General features: G+C 35.1%; 1 protein-coding gene across 1 annotated transcript; it reads right to left on the bottom strand.

Annotated features, from left to right (window-relative positions):
• Positions 1-13,852: 13,852 nt before the first annotated feature.
• LOC130459887 (uncharacterized) lies at positions 13,853-17,599 on the bottom strand. Its single transcript, XM_056827506.1, has 2 exons — positions 17,365-17,599; positions 13,853-15,113 (listed from the first exon to the last, which is right to left on the bottom strand). The coding sequence occupies exons 1-2, from the start codon at positions 17,399-17,401 to the stop codon at positions 14,473-14,475; spliced, it is 678 nt and encodes a 225-aa protein (XP_056683484.1). The 5' UTR covers positions 17,402-17,599; the 3' UTR covers positions 13,853-14,472.
• Between the last annotated feature and the right edge of the window lie 3,322 nt (positions 17,600-20,921).

Here is a 20,921-nt window from a genome sequence, read left to right as displayed (position 1 = left end):
GTGGAGAATTCGCATGGCTTGTCGCAATTTTGAACATAATAGCAACTCCGTTGAATCCTTGCTCCATTATCCGAAGCCGACTCGAAAGAATTTGGTAATTGATCTCTAGTTAACATCCCTATTTCAAAATTTCAATCCATAAAGAATTATATAACTTGTTTGAGAATAATAATATAAAAGATCACTTATGTTGAAAAATAATTGCAAATTAACACAAATAATTAAATATTATAATTTGAAAACCTACCATGAGAATTCGTGAAAAATAGTAACACCAGAAAGAGGGACAAGAAAGTAGAGTTTTTCTTCCTTAAGAGCTTCTCGAAAAAAATGCTAAAATTAAAGAAAAGGGTTGAATGATTAAGAACGAGTAGTCATAATCGTTAATATACTATATATATATATTTATAATTGATATTCATTTTAGAAAAGAAGGTGATCATCTTATAAGGAAACTTTGTAAAGGGTGTTATTTATTTCTTTCTTTTTCTTATATATTTCCATTTTGGATCAAAATAAAGAAAATTTGCAATTAGTGAGTATTTATTTCATATTTTTTTGTCCTGATATGCTTCCATTTAGCATCGGAATTAAACTAACGTATAATTTTTATTGTGTATTCCCTTATGGGAATAAATCAATTAGTCAATAGGCACATTTTAATGTATGTAACTTACCTCCTGAATTTTTCTTTTCGCACTATCTCATTATACGTTTCCATTTGTATATCAAAATTAAATAAACTCGATAATTTCAGAAAGAATAAATTAATTTGAAATATCTTTTTTTTACGTGCGTATGGATTTTCTTGTATTTTCACATCTTTAGGAGTCATTAGAGATTTTTTTGATGTACATATGAGCGTAGTTTAGGTGCATATATGTTGCATTTAGAGCAGTTCATATTATCTTGTGTTTTTTCGCTTGTTTTCTACGGAGAGCTCATCTCTCACTATTTTCAGACCAAGTCAAAGCAACGCATTGGAATACGGATGTCCTGGTATATCGCGTGAGAAGTGTTCTTACGGTGAGAAGCTTTTATAGCCCTACGATTAACTTAATCTGACGGTAAAGAACATGCACGTTTCAATGTTGGCAATTGGGTAATTTCAGAAAAAAAATATTCTCAACCTCTTAACTGTCGCATTGTTGTACCACATAGACCCATTTGGCCATTTCCTTTTTTCTCTCTCCTCGTGGTCACTTATTCTTGTCAACCCTGAGCTCAACTCTGACATTTCTAAAAGCAAAGAGCTGCCCAATTTTCTCTCCTTCATTCTCTCTCTCCTCCAAAACCTGACAACAAAACCACCATTATTGTTGCTCAGTTTTTGTTTTCAACCTATTTTCGATTATTATGGTAAGAATTTCATTTCCATTTGGAGTTTTATTTAGTGGATTTAATTAAGGGTGCAATGGCGCTTGGGAGTTAGGAATTCCAATTAGTTTTTTGGCTTTTTGGAAACATACATAGTTTATACTCCATTTTTTTTCTCATAATTGTATCTGTAGTACGTATATGTGTGAAAGATGTTGATCAAAAAGTTTTGGTGGGAGATAAGGAAATCAAGGATAGATGGAGGTTCTACTTTGATAACTTGTTCAACGGGGATCAAGGGCGCGATATTGGGGATACAAATTTCCCTCCGGATATGGTTAACCTAGACTTTATGCGAAGAATTCAAAAGAGAGAAATCGAAATGGCACTGAAAAAGATGGGACGCAAGAGGGCAGTGGGGCCCGATGGTATACCTATCGAAGTCTGGAGATGTTTGGGAGAGAGAGGGGTTGTATGGTTAACAACTCGATCTTTTCAACAAGATTTGGGGACGTAATAGGATGCCAGTAGAGTGGAGGAAAAGTACTATCATCCCCTTGTACAAGAATAAGGATGATGTCCAGGATTGTGCCAACTATCGAGGAATTAAACTAATGAGTCATACTATGAAACTTTGGGAGCGGATTATTGAACAAAGACTGAGGAGAACTGTGAAAATTTCGAAGAACCAGTTTGGATTTATGCCTGGGAGATCGACTATGGAGGCCATTCATCTTATAAGGAAACTAATGGAGAATTACCGGGATAAGAAGAAGGATTTACATATGGTTTTCATTGATCTGGAGAAGGCGTATGATAAGGTACCAAGGGAAATTCTTTGGTGGGCATTAAGTAGGAAAGGAATTCCGAGGAAGTATATTGATATCATCAAGGACATGTATGAGGGAGTTAGCACGAGTGTGAGAACTAGTGTTGGTAAGACCGAAGAATTCCCCTTACGATTGGAGTGCATCAAGGTTCCGCACTTAGCCCGTTTCTTTTTGCTATAGTCATGGACGAATTGACGAGGTCAATCCAAGATGGTATATCCTGGTGCATGATGTTTGCAGATGATATTGTGTTGATTGATGAAACAAAAGAAGGAGCAGAAAGTAAGTTGGAGTTATGGAGACAAACTTTGGAATCTCGGGGTTTTAGGCTGAGTAGAAACAAGACGGAATATATGGAGTGTAAGTTTAATGGAGTCCAAGATAGAGAGACAGGGGGGATTACCTTAGATGGGACAATTGTCCAAGGCTCTGAAATGTTCCGTTATTTAGGATCTATTATCCAAAAGGATGGAGAATTGAATGGTGATGTGGCCCATAGAATCAAAGCAGGTTGGTTGAAGTGGAAAGGTGCCACAAGGTTCCTATGTGATTCAGGCATGCCCCAAAGATTGAAGGGAAAATTTTACCGCACGGTAATTCGACCGACTTTGTTATACGGCACGGAATGCTGGGCAATGAAACATTGTCACGTGCACAAGATGAATGTGGCAGAGATGCGCATGTTACGTTGGATGTGTGGGCATACAAGAAAGGATCGTTTGAGGAATGAGATTATTAGGAAGAAAGTAGGGGTTGCACCGATTGAGTTTAATATGATGGAAAATTGTTTAAGATGGTTTGGACATGTAAGCAGAAGATCAAGTGATGCCCCGATTAGGAGGATAGAAGGGTGGAAAAATGATAGAATTGCAAGGGGTAGGGGAAGACCTAAGAAAACTTGAAGGAAGGTGATTGAGCACGATATGACCTTTCTTGGGATTGCGGAAAATATGGCGTTGGATAGGACAGAGTGGAGGGAGAGAATATATATTGATGACTTTATTTGACTTATACAGCTTTCATGTTTCTGTTTCTTTCTATTTTTTAATTTATTTCTTATTCTTATTTTTATTTTTTATTTTATTTTAAAATTCTTTTGAATTTGTTTATATTTTTACATGCTATTTTGAAGTGTACTTATTTTACTTATTCATTTATTTTAAACTTTACTTATTTTTTATTATCTCTTACAATATTTCTTCTATAATATATATACATTTTTCTCTATCTTACTTTTATTAATTCCACCTTCTCTGCCTTGCTTTTTTCTTTTTACTTCTTGCTCCTTTCTGGTTTGATTGGTGACGATGACGATCTCCTACGACGATTCATGTTAGCCGACCCCAAATAATTTTGGGACTAAAGCTTTGTTGTTGTTGTTGTAATTGTATCTCTAGTATATTGCTGATGTATCACCGGTATGTTATTGATGTATTTGTAGTACATTGTTGATGTATCTGTAGTTGGTTGATTATAGTTTCTTTTTACAACAACATCACGAAGCTTAATTATGTTGGGTTTGGAAATTTTTATTTTTATTTTCTTCTCCTCGTTTCTTTCTTTTCGTCCACTAAGATTAGTCCTAGTAATGAATTGAAAAGTTCAATTCATGTCAATTAACAACGATTCAAGGCACTTGAATAACTTTTTAGTTAATTTGGAGGGTGGATGTTGAACTACCAACAATGAAAATCAAAGGATGGATTTACCTGGGTTTGCAATTAAGCCATTTCCCCTCCCATTTAACCTCTATTTTGGAAATTGGTAACCAAATTAAATTGTTCTCGATATTTAAATTATTGAGGTATAATTTGGGTTCTTGGTATTGAAGAATCACGTGGTTTGTGTTTTTTTTGGTGGTATACATCTTGAAATTGTGGTGAGTTGAAGTAGATAGACGACAAACCTGTGTGATATGATGCATTTCTAATGGATTTCTCGATGTATCTACAGTGCTTCTGGAATATACTTTTAATGTACCTACAATATTTATGTGATGCATCTGGAATATACTTTTAATGTATCTCAACATTAAAAGTATTATAAGGTAATTCTCATCTTAGGGGAGGTTCTCACCAGAACCTGGTCATATATATATATATATATATATATATATATATATGACCAGCTTCTGGTGAGAACCTCCCCTAAGATGAGAATTACCTTATAATGAGAACCTCTGTGAACCGTTAGATTTAGGTGAAAGGAGCGTCTGTGATCTTATCTCGCAAATAAATTCACGCGCGGTTCTTTTCAATCTCCTGACTGAGCTGATATTTTCTCTCTCTACAACCCTCATTCACTCACTCACGTTCATTTCTCTTTCCTCACTCAAATTCAAACGCAATTGTCTCTCTCCTCAACCGATTTGCTTGAAATTACACTTCAAAAACCGGCAATTATATCTTAATTTCGCAAAGACTACAAAGATTTTGAGGTACTTTTACTTAATTCTTTCGATTTTCTTCCTTTTTTTTATGTCGAATTTACTCGATTTAATTTTTTGCGATTTTTGCTTGAAATTCTGCAAGTTTTGCTCGAGTATCTATGGCTTTTGCTCGAATTTCTGCGGTTTTTGCTCGAATCTCTGCAAATTACACCACGTCATGTTAATCCTACTGTTTTAAAGAATTTGCAGCTTGAACATTGCATTTTCTGGTGCCGAAGCTTCGAGTTTTCCGGCGACTAAACAGGTAATTTAACCTAATTTTTGTTAACTTTTGAAGATATTTTGTTTACTTCTCAGTATATTAAGTGTAATTTAGAAGCAATGTTTTGTTTACTTTTGTATTTGATTGTGAGTTGATAGTCGGTTTTGGTTCTGGAATTAGCTGATTTAGAAACTGTTTTAGAGAAAATTTGTGTGTAAAACTGGAATTAGCTGCTTTAGAAGTTGTTGTAGAGAAAAATTGTTGGTGTTGTTCAGTTGGTGGAAGTTGCTCTATTATAATTTTGTTGAACTTAGTGATTATCTAACTCAAAAGTAAAGTAAAAACTGAAAAAAGTAAATATAAATGATCTAAAAGTAAACAAAATATTGCTTCAAATTTATTTTGCGGCACTCAGTTCTTTACTCGAATTTGAAAATTCATGCTCAAACTCAGGTATGATTTGAATCTGCAAATTGATCTCAACACAGTTGTAAACAAAAAAAATTCAAAATTAAACTAAAACTTTATACTATTAGGACTTGTCAAATTTTGTTTTTAAAAGTAAATTAGTTAGCCTCAAAAGTAAATAAATAATTAGTAAAAGTAGATTAATTAAACTAGCTTAAAGTAAATATTCTAAATGATATAAGAGTCTGGAAAACATCTCTTTTTCTTCTGTACTTGGCTTGATACTGCTTTGCTTAATCATATCAGAGTTTGCAAGAGGAAATAAGTTAGCCTAGTTATTGTGAGTTGCTGCCTGTGGTGCTTTTTTTTTTTGTTATTTTCTGGTCAACTATGCCAGAATTGACATTTTGATTTGTTAATTGGTTTCTGGTTTTGAGAGCTTGAATTGTGAATCAATTAGCTAGTTAAAGACTTAAAGTAAATAACTAGGAGGTGTTGTTGCACTTGGTGATCTCACGTGTTATCTAACTCAAACGTAAAGCAAAAACTGAAAAAAGTAAATAGAAATGATCCAAAAGTAAACAAAGTATAACCAGGTTCTGGTTGGTGGGTAATGTATGTCACGTGAAGCAAGTTGATCATGTTGACTTTGTGCTATTGGTTTCGATTTCAGTCTGGCTTCTTGCTGGTTATTGACCTTAGTTGACTAGGGGATGGTGTAGAGTCGGTTGTTGGTCTGCAATGGTTGCAGAGTTGTTGTAGCTCGTTATTTTGTTTTACAGGGGTTTATGTCATGTTTGGATATTAGGTTAGTGTACTGAATACCGTCAAGCCAGATTCTAGGGACATGCCTTATGAGATAGTAGTCTTCTCCAGTTGGTACAAATCACCTTTTTGATAGGTGTGGGCAGTTCAAAACCCAGAGTTCTTGCAGAGATTTAAGATGGGAAAAATCTGCGGGCAATGCTAATAAATTATAGCATTGTCTGATTCTCAATTTTCGAAGAGAGGCAAAATGTTGTAAACATTTTGGAAGCTCCAGTAAACCTCCACAATTTGCGATGTATAGATATTGAAGAGACCCCGCAGCAGATTTTGGCAGACTCACTAACTTTGGAACACTGATTAAGCTCAATGTCCTAAGGCGTCAATTAGAGTCCATGGAACAACAAGCTGGAAAGAACTCAGTTCTTCCGCTCACAACACACACTCAGTAAACTCACGGAATTATGGAAAGGATGGATGTTTGTATATTAATAGAGAATAAATATTAGGTTACACCAAGGACGTTGGAGAGGTCCTGTCTCTCCCAAAACTATTATAATACTTCAGATGATAATTTGTTTTCCCTCCCCTTTCCTGTTAAGCCCACACAACACAACATAAGACAAAACTAATTAAGAATAGTAGTACAAACAAAATGGTAGCTTATACCACACAAAAAGTCTTAAATGCATAAACCGTTGCCTCCGCTAGTTGAGGTGGTTCCTTGCTTCCGATAAAGGGCATGTTGCTGCTGCTGTACTCATAGGTCCTTGTTGTTAGTTAGGTTTCTAGTTAGGTTGATGCTGGTCATGTCTTTGCTGTTTTGTTGCTAATATATTCAACTTCGCTTGGATGATATAGAGGTTGTGTATCATAGCGTTACATAACTTCTTTTTTGTTCAAATTAAAAGTAGATAAAGAATTTATAAAAGTAAACAGAAGTGATTAAAAGTAAATGAGAAAACTTGACAGATACCGAGTAGGATCTTACTCTCCTTAGGAGTAGAAGCTGCTCTGACATGAGATGTGAGGGAAATCAAGTGATTTTGATGTTTTAGCCAAGAGCTTCTTCACACTGTATATCGTGGTGGTTTATGGAAATATGGAGCAGCAGAAGGTGCCTTTCCTTCGTTTATGTATGCAAATGCAGACCTATCATTTATTTCAATTCTCCCTAAACCTATTAGCTCAAATGGTAGAGCACTATGCAGATGTATAGGGGGTGTAGGTTCGATTCCTACATAGGTTGTCTATAAAAGTACATTGAAAAAACTCAAAAGTTAATAAAAAAAAAAACTCAAAAGTAAATCAAAATATCTCAAAAGTAAATCATAAAAACTAAAAAGTATCTCATAAAAATTCAAAAGTAAATCAAAATATTTCACTGTAGAATTGATACAAACTGTTCAAAGTTGATGCCCTTATTACTACCCTGATCTACTGAACATCAGATCTTTATGGATATATGTGACTTCTGTAGGTCTGCAACTCTATGGTCCAAGGAACTAGAAAGAAATATTGGCAGTTGATATCGTCTATGATTTAAATTGACTTTTAAATTAGTTCCATTTGCTCATGTCTCGTTGCTGGTTATATCTTGTCATCTTGGGTATCTCCTCCGACGACTTTTCTTTCGGGTTCTCATTTTAAGGGTCTGGAAGTTTTCAGTTAGCCATATGGTCTCATTAAGTTTTCTGTTAGCCATATGGTTCTCATTAAGTTTTCTGTTAGCCATATGGCGTTTAGTTAGGCACTTACTAGCCATATATTTTCCTTATTGTTGTTGGCTACATTCCTTGCAAATACTAATGTAAGTATATAAACGCCTAATTCCTAACTTTTTCATGTCTTATTTCTCCCCCTTTTCAGTGGTCTTACCTGTATATGATGGCTAGGTGTTTTAGTCTCCATTTCTGAAATGTATTTGAAAATTGTCATTAATTAGACTCAAAAGTAAAGCAAAAGCCGGAAAAAGTAAATATATATTATTCTAAAGTAAATAGAAGCGTCAATTTATTTTTCCCTTTAAATACTTTATTAGAGTCTATTTGCTATAGAGGGAATCAATGTGCCATTGTCGATGTGATTAGAGGTTTAGATATGAAATATGTTCTCTAGTAGGATCAAGTAAATTTGATATAAATAACTGAAAATATTATGAAGTAATTCAAAAAGAATCCCAAAAGTAAATAATGTAAACTCAAAAGTAAATAATGTAAACTCAAAATTAAATAAAATCGTACTGCCTTGGTCTGATGACTTGTTGGCTGCTGGTTTTGTTCTCCATCCACTGATGGTGCTGATGTGGTGCAGTCAGCTGCCTAAAGGTACTGGTCAGGTTAACATGCTTGGGGATGGTTGGGGTGCTACTGTGCAACAAGCCAGTAGATTTGAAATACGAGCTAGAGCATCTTATTATCTTGAGAGCCAGTAAATGTCTCTTGGGCCGAGAAGTTTGTGATAAGTTCTTTGACGATATGTCTGCCCTATTTCATGATCTTGATAATGGGATGCTACCCATTAGTGTTTTGTTTCCCTATCTTCCCATCTCAGCTCATCGCCGCCGTGATAGAGCCCGTAAGAAGCTCGCAGAGATTTTCTCAAACATTATAGGTTCCCGTAAATCCTAGTAAGTGCGAGACTGATATGTTGCAGTGCTTTATTGACTAAAAGTACAAAGATGGTCGGGGCACCACAGAAGGAGAGGTCACATGTCTACTGATTTCTCACTATTTGCTGGTCAACATACCAGCTCCATCACATTTACATGGACTGGAGCTTATCTTATTCGTTTTAAGGAATATGTGGACCATGATTGATTTATGATAGATGGAAGTCTTACATCGGTGCATAAATGAAGCATTTAGACTCCACCTCCACATAATATGTTGTTACACCAATCACACGGTGTTGCAGAAGTTTTGAGGATCTGCAGACGTGTTGCAGACGCATCACTACACTTTGAGTTAGTTTTGTTCAGTGTTGTAATTTAGAAAAAGTTTTTAGTTGTCTTTTTGTTCTCCTGATGTGGCTAGGTTTCATGTCTGCTGTTGTTGCAGTGTTCTGGCCTGCATTCAGTGAAGTTATTTCCACGTGCTTGCAAATTGTGTGCAGTTATGATAAGGGAATAATTCATGAATTAATATCATAAACTAAAAGTTGCATATGTAGGATTCGAACCTACATCATTGTGCAATTGCACAAGGCTCTACCAATTGAGATAATAGGCATCACTTGACTAGCAAACTTACAACAACAACCAAAAACCAGCATCAACAACACAAGAACTAATAGGCCAGAAGTCAACTTTGGTCCAATTTCACAAAAACATAAGCATGATAGACCTCAGCAACCCCGCAAAGTTTCCTCTCCAACTGAAAGAGTAGAAATGTATAATAAACTTAATAACCTGCACCATACCCAAGTGCCGCAACAACCCAGGACCAAATTCAGCCAACCCAACCCCTGACTCAAGTTTGTTCAGATTTTACCAGCAGAAACACATTGCCAAGTAATTGAGCATCAGTAAACCGTCTCTTCATCATATATAGTGGCATCACGTTAAGGATAATCTACGTAAGATTGAAATCACCCCTCCCCCAAATAAGATTAGGAAGTACCAAATTTCATCGAAGATATATATGCTACCAATCACAAACAAATGCAAGTATGCAAACTCTTAATAGCCAAGATAAAGCTTGCCTCCCAGCAATATAGGCTTAAAGAAAGATGCTCCAAAAGTAAAAACATTGAAAACAAACCATCCATCAAAACATTTGAATAAGTCTTACCATTCTTAAATAGTATGGGTATCCATTAATTCCGGCTAGAGGGAGTAATTTCTAGCCTTATCATATTGTTTATAAATCTGCACTATTGTTACAACTTGCAAACAATTTTATATCTGAAATAAAAACAACTGCAAAGGCATTATAAAGATTTCATGATAGCAGCAGAATTCCAAGCACTTCAACTATAGCTCTTAGGCTGGTATCATCGTTACAAATATTTTAATAAGGCTTACCTCTGGCTCATCAGTTCTCCAGGCCTTGTGCGATAGGAATCCGCTGCTTCTCCTCTGCAATCATCAAGATATCAAATGCAGAACCCTAATTCGAGCAAAATCAAAACAAAAAAACAAGTAAAACGCACAAACTGCAATTGAAAACCTAATTAAAGTAAATGAACTATTAAAATTAGAATCATATTCATCTACTAGAACACAATTTCGAGAAAGATGAAGATTGAATCTCCATAATTGTGAGAGGAAACAGGAAATACGAGAGGAGAGAGAAGAAAATTGTGAATTTGAGCAAAATCGAAGAATAACGGAAAAGTTATTGCCAATTCTTGGATGGAGGTTTAATTATCTTGATCAATTTAGGGATAGAAAATTGTTCGCACCAGAGGAGAGAAGAGAGAAAAGATGCGAGAGATTTGGAGGAAGAGCAAGAACAGTGCAGAGGATTTGCAGGAGGAGAGAGAAAGTCGAAGGAAGAGAGAGAAAATAATATGAGAAACGAAATTGGAAAAAGAATGTCATTCAACACGTAAAATTTACCAATATGCCCTTAATGGTTTGATTTGAGCGGGTGACAGTTGAGCCGTCCGATTGAATGGAACTTACGGCTGAGATTAGTTCTCAGTTCTCATCTTAAGAGGTGGTTCTCACCAAATCCCGATTATATATATATATATATATATATATATATATATATATATATATATATATATATATATATATATATATATATATATATATATATATATATATATATATATATATATATATCCCACTGTTAGAAATGCCTTTCGGACACCCTCTACATCCATGCGGCCTCAATACCAACACCATGAAGAAAAATAAAATACGAACATGAGGCATCTAGCTATTCTGAATAAGCTATATATGATCGACACTTACATTTATTTTAAACTCTTTTTAATTTTTTATTCATATTTTTTTTGACATAGGTTAAATTTTGCATAAAATAAAGAGTTATTACACAACTACATATACTACAAAGTGAAACTACAATAAGGTCTTTAAAGACCATTACACATACTAAAGTAACAAGCTCTTCTCGATTCGGCCCATGGTCGTTGGAAATGCCTTTCGGACACCCTTTACAAGGTGATATCTTACCAAGGTAATTTGTGGCTGAGTTTCCTATATAGAAGATGGCACTGATGTTGGGCCAATTATCATTAGGAGTCTCCTTGAAGTAACCGTAGAACTTGGGAAACAAAGAAAGGAACGAATGAAAAACAATGATACGGGGTAGGTTACTAGACCTTGTGAATTGCTCACAAGCGTCTAAGCAAGACTTGTTTAGCATGGTATGAGCCCCAATAAAACTAGGAGCAGCATTAAAATAAAGGTGTTTGAATGTGTTAAAAAGTTAACCTAAAAGGACGGATAACAAAAGTTACCCTCCGCGACCAAACGACAACCCAACCCCAATAACACCGAACCCTTCCCATTACCCCCATTACTCCTTCCCTAACGACGCTACTAAGACAACAAACCCCAAGTCCACATTTAAACCCGACGGAGTTACACTCCATTTTTTCAACATCAGCTCCGTTGATGGGGAGCCTAATCTGACCATTTAACTCCCCACACACAACAAACCCCCATCTTTGAACTACCAGTAAGGGATAAAACCACCTCCAAACTGAATATATCCTTAAAATACATCTAATTACAACCAAAAAAACCCAATTGAACACCATAACCAATAACTTCATACGACAAACAACTAACAAAATCAAGAAGAAACCAAATTACTACCCAAAGCGAAGTAGATAAACAAAACATACTACAATTAACCAAGAGATCAACCCAAAACAAAGCACAAGAGGTATACGGGCAACACAATCAGTCAAATCAAACCCAAAAACATGAAACCCTAACAAACCTTTACCTTTACCGTCAAGGTCGGGGTTAGTCGACACTACAAGACGACGAAGAACGTCTTTACCGTCCAGATCAGGGTGGTACGGCACAAAATAAGACGACGACGATTATAAGGGCTTGGAAAAGACAAGCCGAAAGCCACAATATGGCACTACTCAGTGAAATTCTACGCAAGAAAACAAACCAACCACTATATCCACTTCCAAACATAAACCCTAACCCTAAAAATACCTTTACCAACGAAACGCGGCGGCGTCGATTAGAGATGGGGTGGAAGAGGCGCCCAAGATGTGACCTTGACCCGAATGATAACCTCCGATTGCAAAACAGGATCTTTGCTTGGATACTCCGGTGACACGAACTAGAACCCGGCTAGAAGAGGCACCGAACTAAAAGGAGGTGGAAGCGATGCTTGGCTCCTGTTTCGACTTCTCCACCGAGAGAAACAACCGTACTACGGCGACGCAGACCCTAAGCTACGAACAGAGACGCTTGCCGACGACCCGATTTGAACGGCGAATTCAGGCCGCCGACAAGCAGTTATAGATATATGGGTTTGGTGGTTTTCGTAGAGAGAGGGGAGAGATCGGAAATATTTTAGTGAGAGAAAATCTACGGTATTATTTTTATTAGATGAGCGCATTCAGCACAAGACACCTTTGGTGATTGGGTGCCTCCCTCCTTTATCTTCCTCCACAGTACAATTCAGAATCTACTAATCCATTATGTTCCTTAAATTGTTTCAGTGTTTAAACCCATTCCTATTTTATCTTAATTAACGTGGTTATGTCTCATACTCAAATGTGCATTAGATAAGTTAGTCAATATAAACATACAATGAAAATCCAAACATTCTGAAATAAATAGAAGCTTCCTAAAATCATATTACTTTTTTATTGTAAATTTTGAAGATTGGAAATAAAAATGAAGAAAAGGAATTTCTTTCTTTTTTCTAGTTTAGTCATCATTACAACAACATGAAGAAACTCCAGGACCAACCCTATAACACACGCTTTTTTTGCAAGGGATGAAGAAATCACATGGTTTGTCGCAATTTTGAACCCTGTAACATCTCTGTTGAATCCTTGCTCCATTATCTAAACCAAATGATGAATCTGGATGACCGTCAATTAACCTCCCTATATCAAAATTATAATCACAAATTTAGTTAACTATAGGAATTACTTTTTAGAGAACAATGATATGTAATAAGTAATTGCGAATAATAATGTAAACACAAATAATTAAATATTGTAGTTTTAAAATCTACCATGAGAAGTTGTGATAAATAGCAACACCAGAAAGAGTGACAAAAAATTAAAAAATTTCATGCTTAAGAACTTCTCAAAGAAATGTTAAAATTCAAGAAAAGGGATAAAGGTTAAAGAATAAGTGATCATAATGTTTAATGTAACACGTATTTATAATTGATTTTAAATTTAGAAAAGAAGGTGATCATCTTATAATTAAGGAAACATTGCAAGAGGTGTTATTTCTTTCTCTTTTCTTCTAATATACTTCCATTTTGCATCAAAATAAAGGAAACTTTGTAATCAAGGCGTATTTCTTTCACATTCTGTCATGATATATTTCCGTTTTGCATCAAAATTAAGCAAACTTGATGATATAATTGTATTTCATTCCTTTTTGGGAATAAATTAATTTTTCAATGTTTTCATTTTTATTTATTTATTTATGTGACCTACTTTTTTTTGAGTGAATTATGTGACCTACTTTTTTTTGAGTGAATTATGTGACCTACTTTGTGTACTTCTTAACGGAGTATAGAAAATATCCAAAGAAAACTAATACGGAGTATAATGTTTTTCCTTAACTTTGACATCAATAAAAGTACTTAAGGATCGAACTAACTGTGCATTATAGGTTTTCTGGGCAATTCACAGCTAGGATAAGCTTATCGAACTCCCTTAGCCAGTTCTCAAGTACAGTTGGGTCTACTTCCCATTGATACAAAGGAGGCTTACTCTGGGCCACCTTCTTAAACATCTCACCAGCTAGATCAAGTCCCTGGTTATTCCTATTCTGTGCTAAGTTCTGCACTACTTCAGCTAGTTGCCTAACCACATCGGCAATCCCTTGGGTAGTCATTTCCCTTCTCCTGAATAAAAAAAAGACTAACTTTAACAACTGGGTTTGGACACTGCCTTGCTAAAGCATTGCACTAACAAGTCATACAATTAGCACAACATGCATGAAAATTTCGGACCCTTAGAGCAAGATAGGCGCCTGTTATTGGGCCACTTTCTCTCTTTAATCCGCATCACAACGTTTAAGTGGTGAAGAATTGAACCACCTTGCAAGTACGATTTTATTGAAGAAACACATGAAATTCTTTTGCGACAATCGCTCAAAGAGAACGTAAACTTAGAATTAGAGGTAAAAGAAAGAACTCTAAACTTTTATTAGTTCAATTGAGAAAATAATACATCCTTTGGATCGTACTTTATTCGAGAAACCACAAAATCAACTACTAAACCATAAATAGTAGCTTGCTACTTTTTTACTTCACTAAAATTAAGCACTAGCTATTATATTAGAAAAGTCTTTAAATGCTACTCTACTATCCATCCTCCTCTACATACTGGTGGAGAGTGCTCATGGCCTTCGATGTCATCAAAGTCTTCCTCCGGATATATTCATACTCCATATCCTCATTATTCTGTTGTAGCTCACTGTTCACTTCATCATTGTTAGTCTCAGGCTCAATTTCTGTGTCACTAGAGATCTCAATAGTAGGTTCAGGCATGATAGGATTAGGGTTTTCAATCTCAACAACATCATCATCACTATCCTCATCCATCTGGATTTCCGTCTCATTATCTAATCCTGTAAGATTGATGTTTTCCACTGTTTTACCATCCTCAAAACATTCCTCCGCAAGCTCTATAATAGTGGTCATAATCTCCAAGTCATATCTCCATCTACCATCTGGAGTACCATACTTGTAATAGTTAGGAATACCACTGTCCAAATGCATATCACGAAACCGATTCTTAAACTCTATGTATGGGTTCCTAGAGGGCAAGCAATGAATAACCATCTCGGCCATAATATCCTTTTTCCTTAGTTCGGGCAGATTCTGCACTGTAGCAAAATAGTTGCAAGCAAACTCGATCTTCTTCACATAGATGTGCGGGGTCTCACACTCTAGCTTCTCTAGGTGTCCTAGGTTTGCGTACTTTGAAAGCAACATCTTAAATCCTGAAAATTAGCAACTACAAAGTCTTACTAAGGTGTTCCGAAAACAAAGTAAGTTCGTGGAGCCATACAATCTCAATGCACAAGTACATGCTTAATCATGAATCGTGATGCAATTAATCACATAAAGCAACATAAAACATGATCAAACTTTAAATAAAAGATCACATAACCAATACGTAATCACACAAACACTTGATTAAAATGCATACTTAGATTAAATGCATGCTTAGTCTAAATATGCCCTTCTTAATCTACCCTTTCCTCACTTCAAAATATACACGAAATTATTAAGATTAAATCGATAATTAAAATAATTAATCGAAAAATTTAATTTATTAATTCGATTATTTTCCGAAAATATATAAATAAATTAATTAATTAAATTAAATAATTCATTCGATTTTTTTTTTTGAAAAAAATCGCAAATTCCGAAAGAAGAAAAAATTTCGGAATTTCGAGAAAAAAAATTCGAATTCATTCGAATTTAGTAAATTCGAACAATTTTAAAAAAATCAATAAATTTTCAAATACTTAAAATAATTGGTATTTGGCTTTTCAAAATATTGAGTACTCAAAAATAACATTTTGACTTTAGGAAAATAACTTTCGAAAACCCTAAAGTTCCGCAAATTCCACTCAAATAGTATGAATTACTATCGAGTAGTTTTCAAAATCATAGTTTAAGGATTTACCACTTTGCACTATTAATTAATGCAAAGCAGCTCTCAAACTAGAGCTCTGCAAATACCACTTTGTAACACCCTAATAATTACTTGCTTTTTATAAAACATTTTCCAACTTAAAACAAAGGAATTACCAATATATTACCGCCACCGTGATAACGGCTAAGGCTATTTACCAGAATCACGCAGCGGAATTTAACTAACTTTCAAAACCTATTAAATAGTTAATGGTCATTAAAACAAACTGAAACTATCAAGGCCCAAAACCAAAGTATTAAATATTTCAAAATCCATTGTAGTAGTCATGACTAAAAATAGAGTTAATAAGATACGGAAGAAATAAACCCTCAACACGAATCCCATGATAACTTCTCCAGCAAGTTATCTCTACAAACCTGCTTTATTAAAATTCTACTCCCCAACAACGCAAATGCAATTGATGGATCATCATAGGGTCATTAAGGCAAAGGCCATGACCAGAAGACATGAAGCACGAAGTCAGCAAAAGCTGAGTACGAACAAGCTAGAATAACATTCTATCCTAACATGCTTCATTCAACGAATTAATAATCCACATGCAAAAGCCATTTAATAAACAAATAAACATGGAGACAAGACTCGACAATTGACACGACTCTTGACTCACAGTTTAATCAAGAAAGTAGCTTCGAACGGGTAAAATAAAGTATCCTCAAAAGGAAAGAAAAGGGTGATGGGAGCCCACCATACACCAAACAACAACAGGTCGGACTCCTACCGATAGTCGGGCCATACCGACGGAATTCCAATGCACAACGGCCTAAAAAGAAATAATGAAACAACGTCTTGTATCATTCAAGGAGTACAAGTTCTCCGACCAGACTCCCCCCATTGTTCATACTCAAGGTATATACGTTCCAAGAGTTTTGAAGCTCATTCGGGTTACACTTTACGTTAATTAGTATGTTATGTTCAACGTGACTCAAGACTCTACACAAGACATAACATGCAAACAATTAAACAATGAAACAACTCAACAATGACACTTCGTTTTATTCCTTTAGGACTTGTGATCAAACATATGACTCAAGTGAAATTACTCCCATTGTTCCTTCTCAAAAACACTGTTTGAGATAACCCGACATTGCCCATTAACAAGTGGGGTGTGCCCTTAGCACGAATTGTCCTTAGTTCAATTAACATAGACTCTCTAAACATATTCTACCCCTTGGTAGAATAAACAATGCACTCCGGCAATATTCAATCGGCTCAACATATGCTAGACATCCCGTACTATAGCATAATAAGAATAATAACTTGCATGCGCAATACTCATACATGCAAACCAACTTGAACAACATGCTTGGCATAATTCAACGATTATAAAAGTCCATAACATGATAGTTCAACAGAATCTATAAAGCATAATTCAATTCATAACATGCTCGTTTACATAGATTCAATAACAATTCTCACATGCTTGTCTACACATCAAACATGAATTCCAAACACATAAGTTCACATGATTCGCATTCAAACACTTCACAAAGTCCTCAAGGGATGGGTGGTCTCCCTAGTCTTGTACATACCTGGAATACCTAAGTACGGGGCCACTGTGCGAATCATGACTCACTAGAAATCAACTCCTATAAACACAAAGGAGAAACTTAATTATTAATCATGTTTACTAAATTTCTAGCAACTATTTAAGAAACTAAAACCCTTAGTTTAATTAGAAATTAATCGTTATTCATCAATTTAATAGTCTCAAATAGTCAACTCAAGTCCTAGCATAAAAACATTGACTTTTTAGCTTTAAAACCATTAAAAATCAACTTTTTAAAGCTTATAAACAATCTGAAAATTTAAGTTTATTCCCATAATTTAAATCGTCATTAAACTATGTGAATCAATCGCCTAATCAGTTGGAATTAAAACCCTAATAATAGGTCATCATAAAAACCATGTTTTGACCTTAAAAATTGAAACTTTAATAATTCAATAAATCTGAAAATAATAATTTCAATCATTAAAATCAATCTCGTCAATTTAAATACGACAATAATAAAATACGGTGTTCATAACCGTTCCAATCAATTTAAATAACCCAAATAATTAAATAGTCATAATAATTAAAACAATTTAAAAACTGAAAATTAAAGTTTAAAAGTATACAATTGATTATCACCAATCAACAACACACACACACACACACACACACAACAATTGATGTGTTGTGTGTGTGGGGCGTCGAAGCAACGACAACAACAGCAACACACGCGGCACAGCGGCGCACGCAAGCAGCGCGCAACAGCACAACGAGGGGCGAGGGCGGTGGACGCTGGGCGAGGTCGAGAGAGGGAGTGAGGGCGCTGGGCTCTAGGGCACGCAACACAGCAGCAGCAGCGAGCACGAGTGCTGGGCGCTGCGGGCTGCGAAGGCGAGAGAGAGAGAGCGACGAGGAGTGCGGTGCGCGTGAGGCGCGGGTGGGCACGAGCACGAGCACAAGGACACGAGGATCGTGCCTTGTGGCTCAAGAAAGGGTCGGACGAAAAAGAGAAAGAAGAGAGGAGAGAGATTGCTGAATATTTGTGAGGGTTTAATGAGGGGTGTATTTATAGGTTTTCTCTCCCACATGGGCTAGGTTTTGGTAGTTTGAGTTGGGCTTACTTCCGAGCTTAACTAAAATTAATCCTTGCAAGCCTTGTTGGGTTTGATCATGGAATTGTAGCTGGGCTTTGATTAAATTAAATTCGTTTTCAAAACACTACCCAACAAATCCCGATTAAATAAATTCGTCAAATTTATTTAATAAAAATACGGTTTTCGTAATTAATTAATAATTAAATTAATTAAAAAAAATACATTTAATTCTCATTAAATGGAATTAAATTCATAAAAATACTTTATAAATATAACAAAATACTTTATAAATATAATAAAATATATTTATAAATACATAAAAATACGAGGTATTACAATAAACCGTTCCCAGCAAGCCCTAATAACCTACTTAATACCCAATTATGTACTTTTAATATCCATACGTTACATTTCATCATGTAAAGCCTATAAAATGGCTTAGCAAGATCAGTTTACATATACAAAATACTCACTAGCAATAATACTCTCATTTCATGCTTTTACGACTTACTCTCGTTACTCTAGATTATCTTGCTCAATCAATTGTTAGCACCATCATCAAGGCAAGTTCGTCTCTAAGTAGAATTTTCCCAAAACAATTTGGCGCCCACCGTGGGGCTGACAATCAAAAGCAGCTCGATAATCCCATTCCAATCACCATGGCCGGCAATGCTAGTTCATCCAACGATATCACTCGTCGTTTTGAAGCCATGGAGCAGCGCATCAACATCCTCCAAAAGGAAAACGAAGCGCTGCATTCCCAAGTCCGATCCGCTGCCTCCATCTCCACCGGATCAGGGTTCTAGTACCGGCGAGACACCTCTGGGCTGAACTGCCGCTTAGACCTCGACTTCGCCCCGGACCATCCTGTCCATGTGCCCTTCGGCGAACCCGGAGGCCCAATCCTCGAGCAGATCTGTGAATTTGAGCCGCTGCCAAGTCAGCCTCGCTCGAATCAGAGTTGGTTGCCTCCCCCTCCAACTCAAGCACCTTCTGCAGGTACATCGGTGACCGTCGCTGCCACAACGGCTGCCCAAGTCACCTCATCTCAAGTCGGCGTAACGGCATCCACCATGGTGTCGGCACCTGATGAGTGACATTTATGTCGCTCGTAGGGTAGTGATTAGGCAATTATTTGAGTCGTTTTATCCTATTTTTAGTATTTTTAATCTTTATTTCCCCTAATTTCTTATTTTGGTTATTTATAGCTTAGTTTAGCATTTTTAGCTATTTTTGTAAGTTTTTAGATCTTAATTCCGTAATTTATTTATTTTATTTGTTTTATAATTTTATTGCTTAATTATTTTAGTTTTCGTTATTAATTTTCTATTTCTATTTTATTTCTATTTCTATTATTATTAGTAGTAGTAGTAGTAGTATTATTATATATCTTGTTCTCTCCTAATTTATATATAATTTTTTAATTATGTGTAGGTGCACGTGCTCGGGTTTTGGAGCACGAATTGAAAGGGCCTAAGGACTTGTACAATATAGTCGAGAAAACAGCTTAACCTACACCACCCCGCAAATTTTTGGCTATACCCGGGTACAGTCAAAGCTGGTTGTACCCCCATCCAAAACGATGTCGTTTTGTGTTGTTTAAAATGAACATTAATATATTGGTACAAAAATGAACATTTACTATTTCGGAAATGAACAATTATTTATTTATTTGGAATGAACATTTACTATTTTGGAAATGAACATTTATTTATTTATTTGGAATGAACATTTACTATTTTGGAAATGAACATTTATTTATTTATTTGGAAATAAACTACAAAAATGAACATTTACTATTTCGGAAATGAACATTTACTATTTCGGAAATGAACATTTATTTATTTATTTGGAATGAACATTTACTATTTTGGAAATGAACATTTATTTATTTATTTGGAAATAAACAATATAGGCGCTTGTAAAAACATAAAAGACCAATGAAGTGAACAATTTCATTATGATCATTAACCATATATTTATTGTGAACAAACAAATAAACAAGAAAGAACAAATAATTCAACAAAAAAGAACAAACAATATATAAAAGAACATAAAATTCCAGAAAAAAGAACAAACAATACAACAATTATGAACAATTTTATGATGAATTTTAAAGCCAATTGAAAGAATAAACAATACAACAAGAAAGAACAAACAATAAAGCAGATAATTATTATGAACAAACAAATAAACAAAAAAGAACAAATAATTCAACAAAAAAGAACAAACAATATAAAAAAGAACATAAAATTCCAGAAAAAAGAACAAACAATACAACAATTATGAACAATTTTATGATAAATTTTAAAGCCAACATGAAAGAACAAACGATACAACAATAAGTTTGATGAATGAATTTAAAAAACAACAAGAAAGAACAAACAGTACAACAAGAAAGAACAAACAATACAAAAAGAAAGAATAAAAGATTAATGAAGAGTTAATTATGAACATTAACCATATGATTATTATAAACAAACAAATAAACAAGAAAGAACAA

The sequence above is a fragment of the Spinacia oleracea genome, chromosome 4 (assembly GCF_020520425.1).
Source record: "Spinacia oleracea cultivar Varoflay chromosome 4, BTI_SOV_V1, whole genome shotgun sequence".
Classification (NCBI taxonomy): Eukaryota; Viridiplantae; Streptophyta; class Magnoliopsida; order Caryophyllales; family Amaranthaceae; genus Spinacia; species Spinacia oleracea.
Note: the sequence above shows the minus strand (reverse complement) of the source record. Positions and strands in the feature narration are given on the sequence as shown.

Excerpts from the sequence above, each read along its gene's own strand:
- LOC130459887 (XM_056827506.1), bottom strand. The coding sequence starts at position 17,401 with ATGATTCGCACAGTGGCCCCGTACTTAGGTATTCCAG. Across the intron at positions 15,114-17,364 it reads CCCGTACTTAGGTATTCCAG|GATTTAAGATGTTGCTTTCA; the intron begins GTATGTACAAGA and ends GCTAATTTTCAG.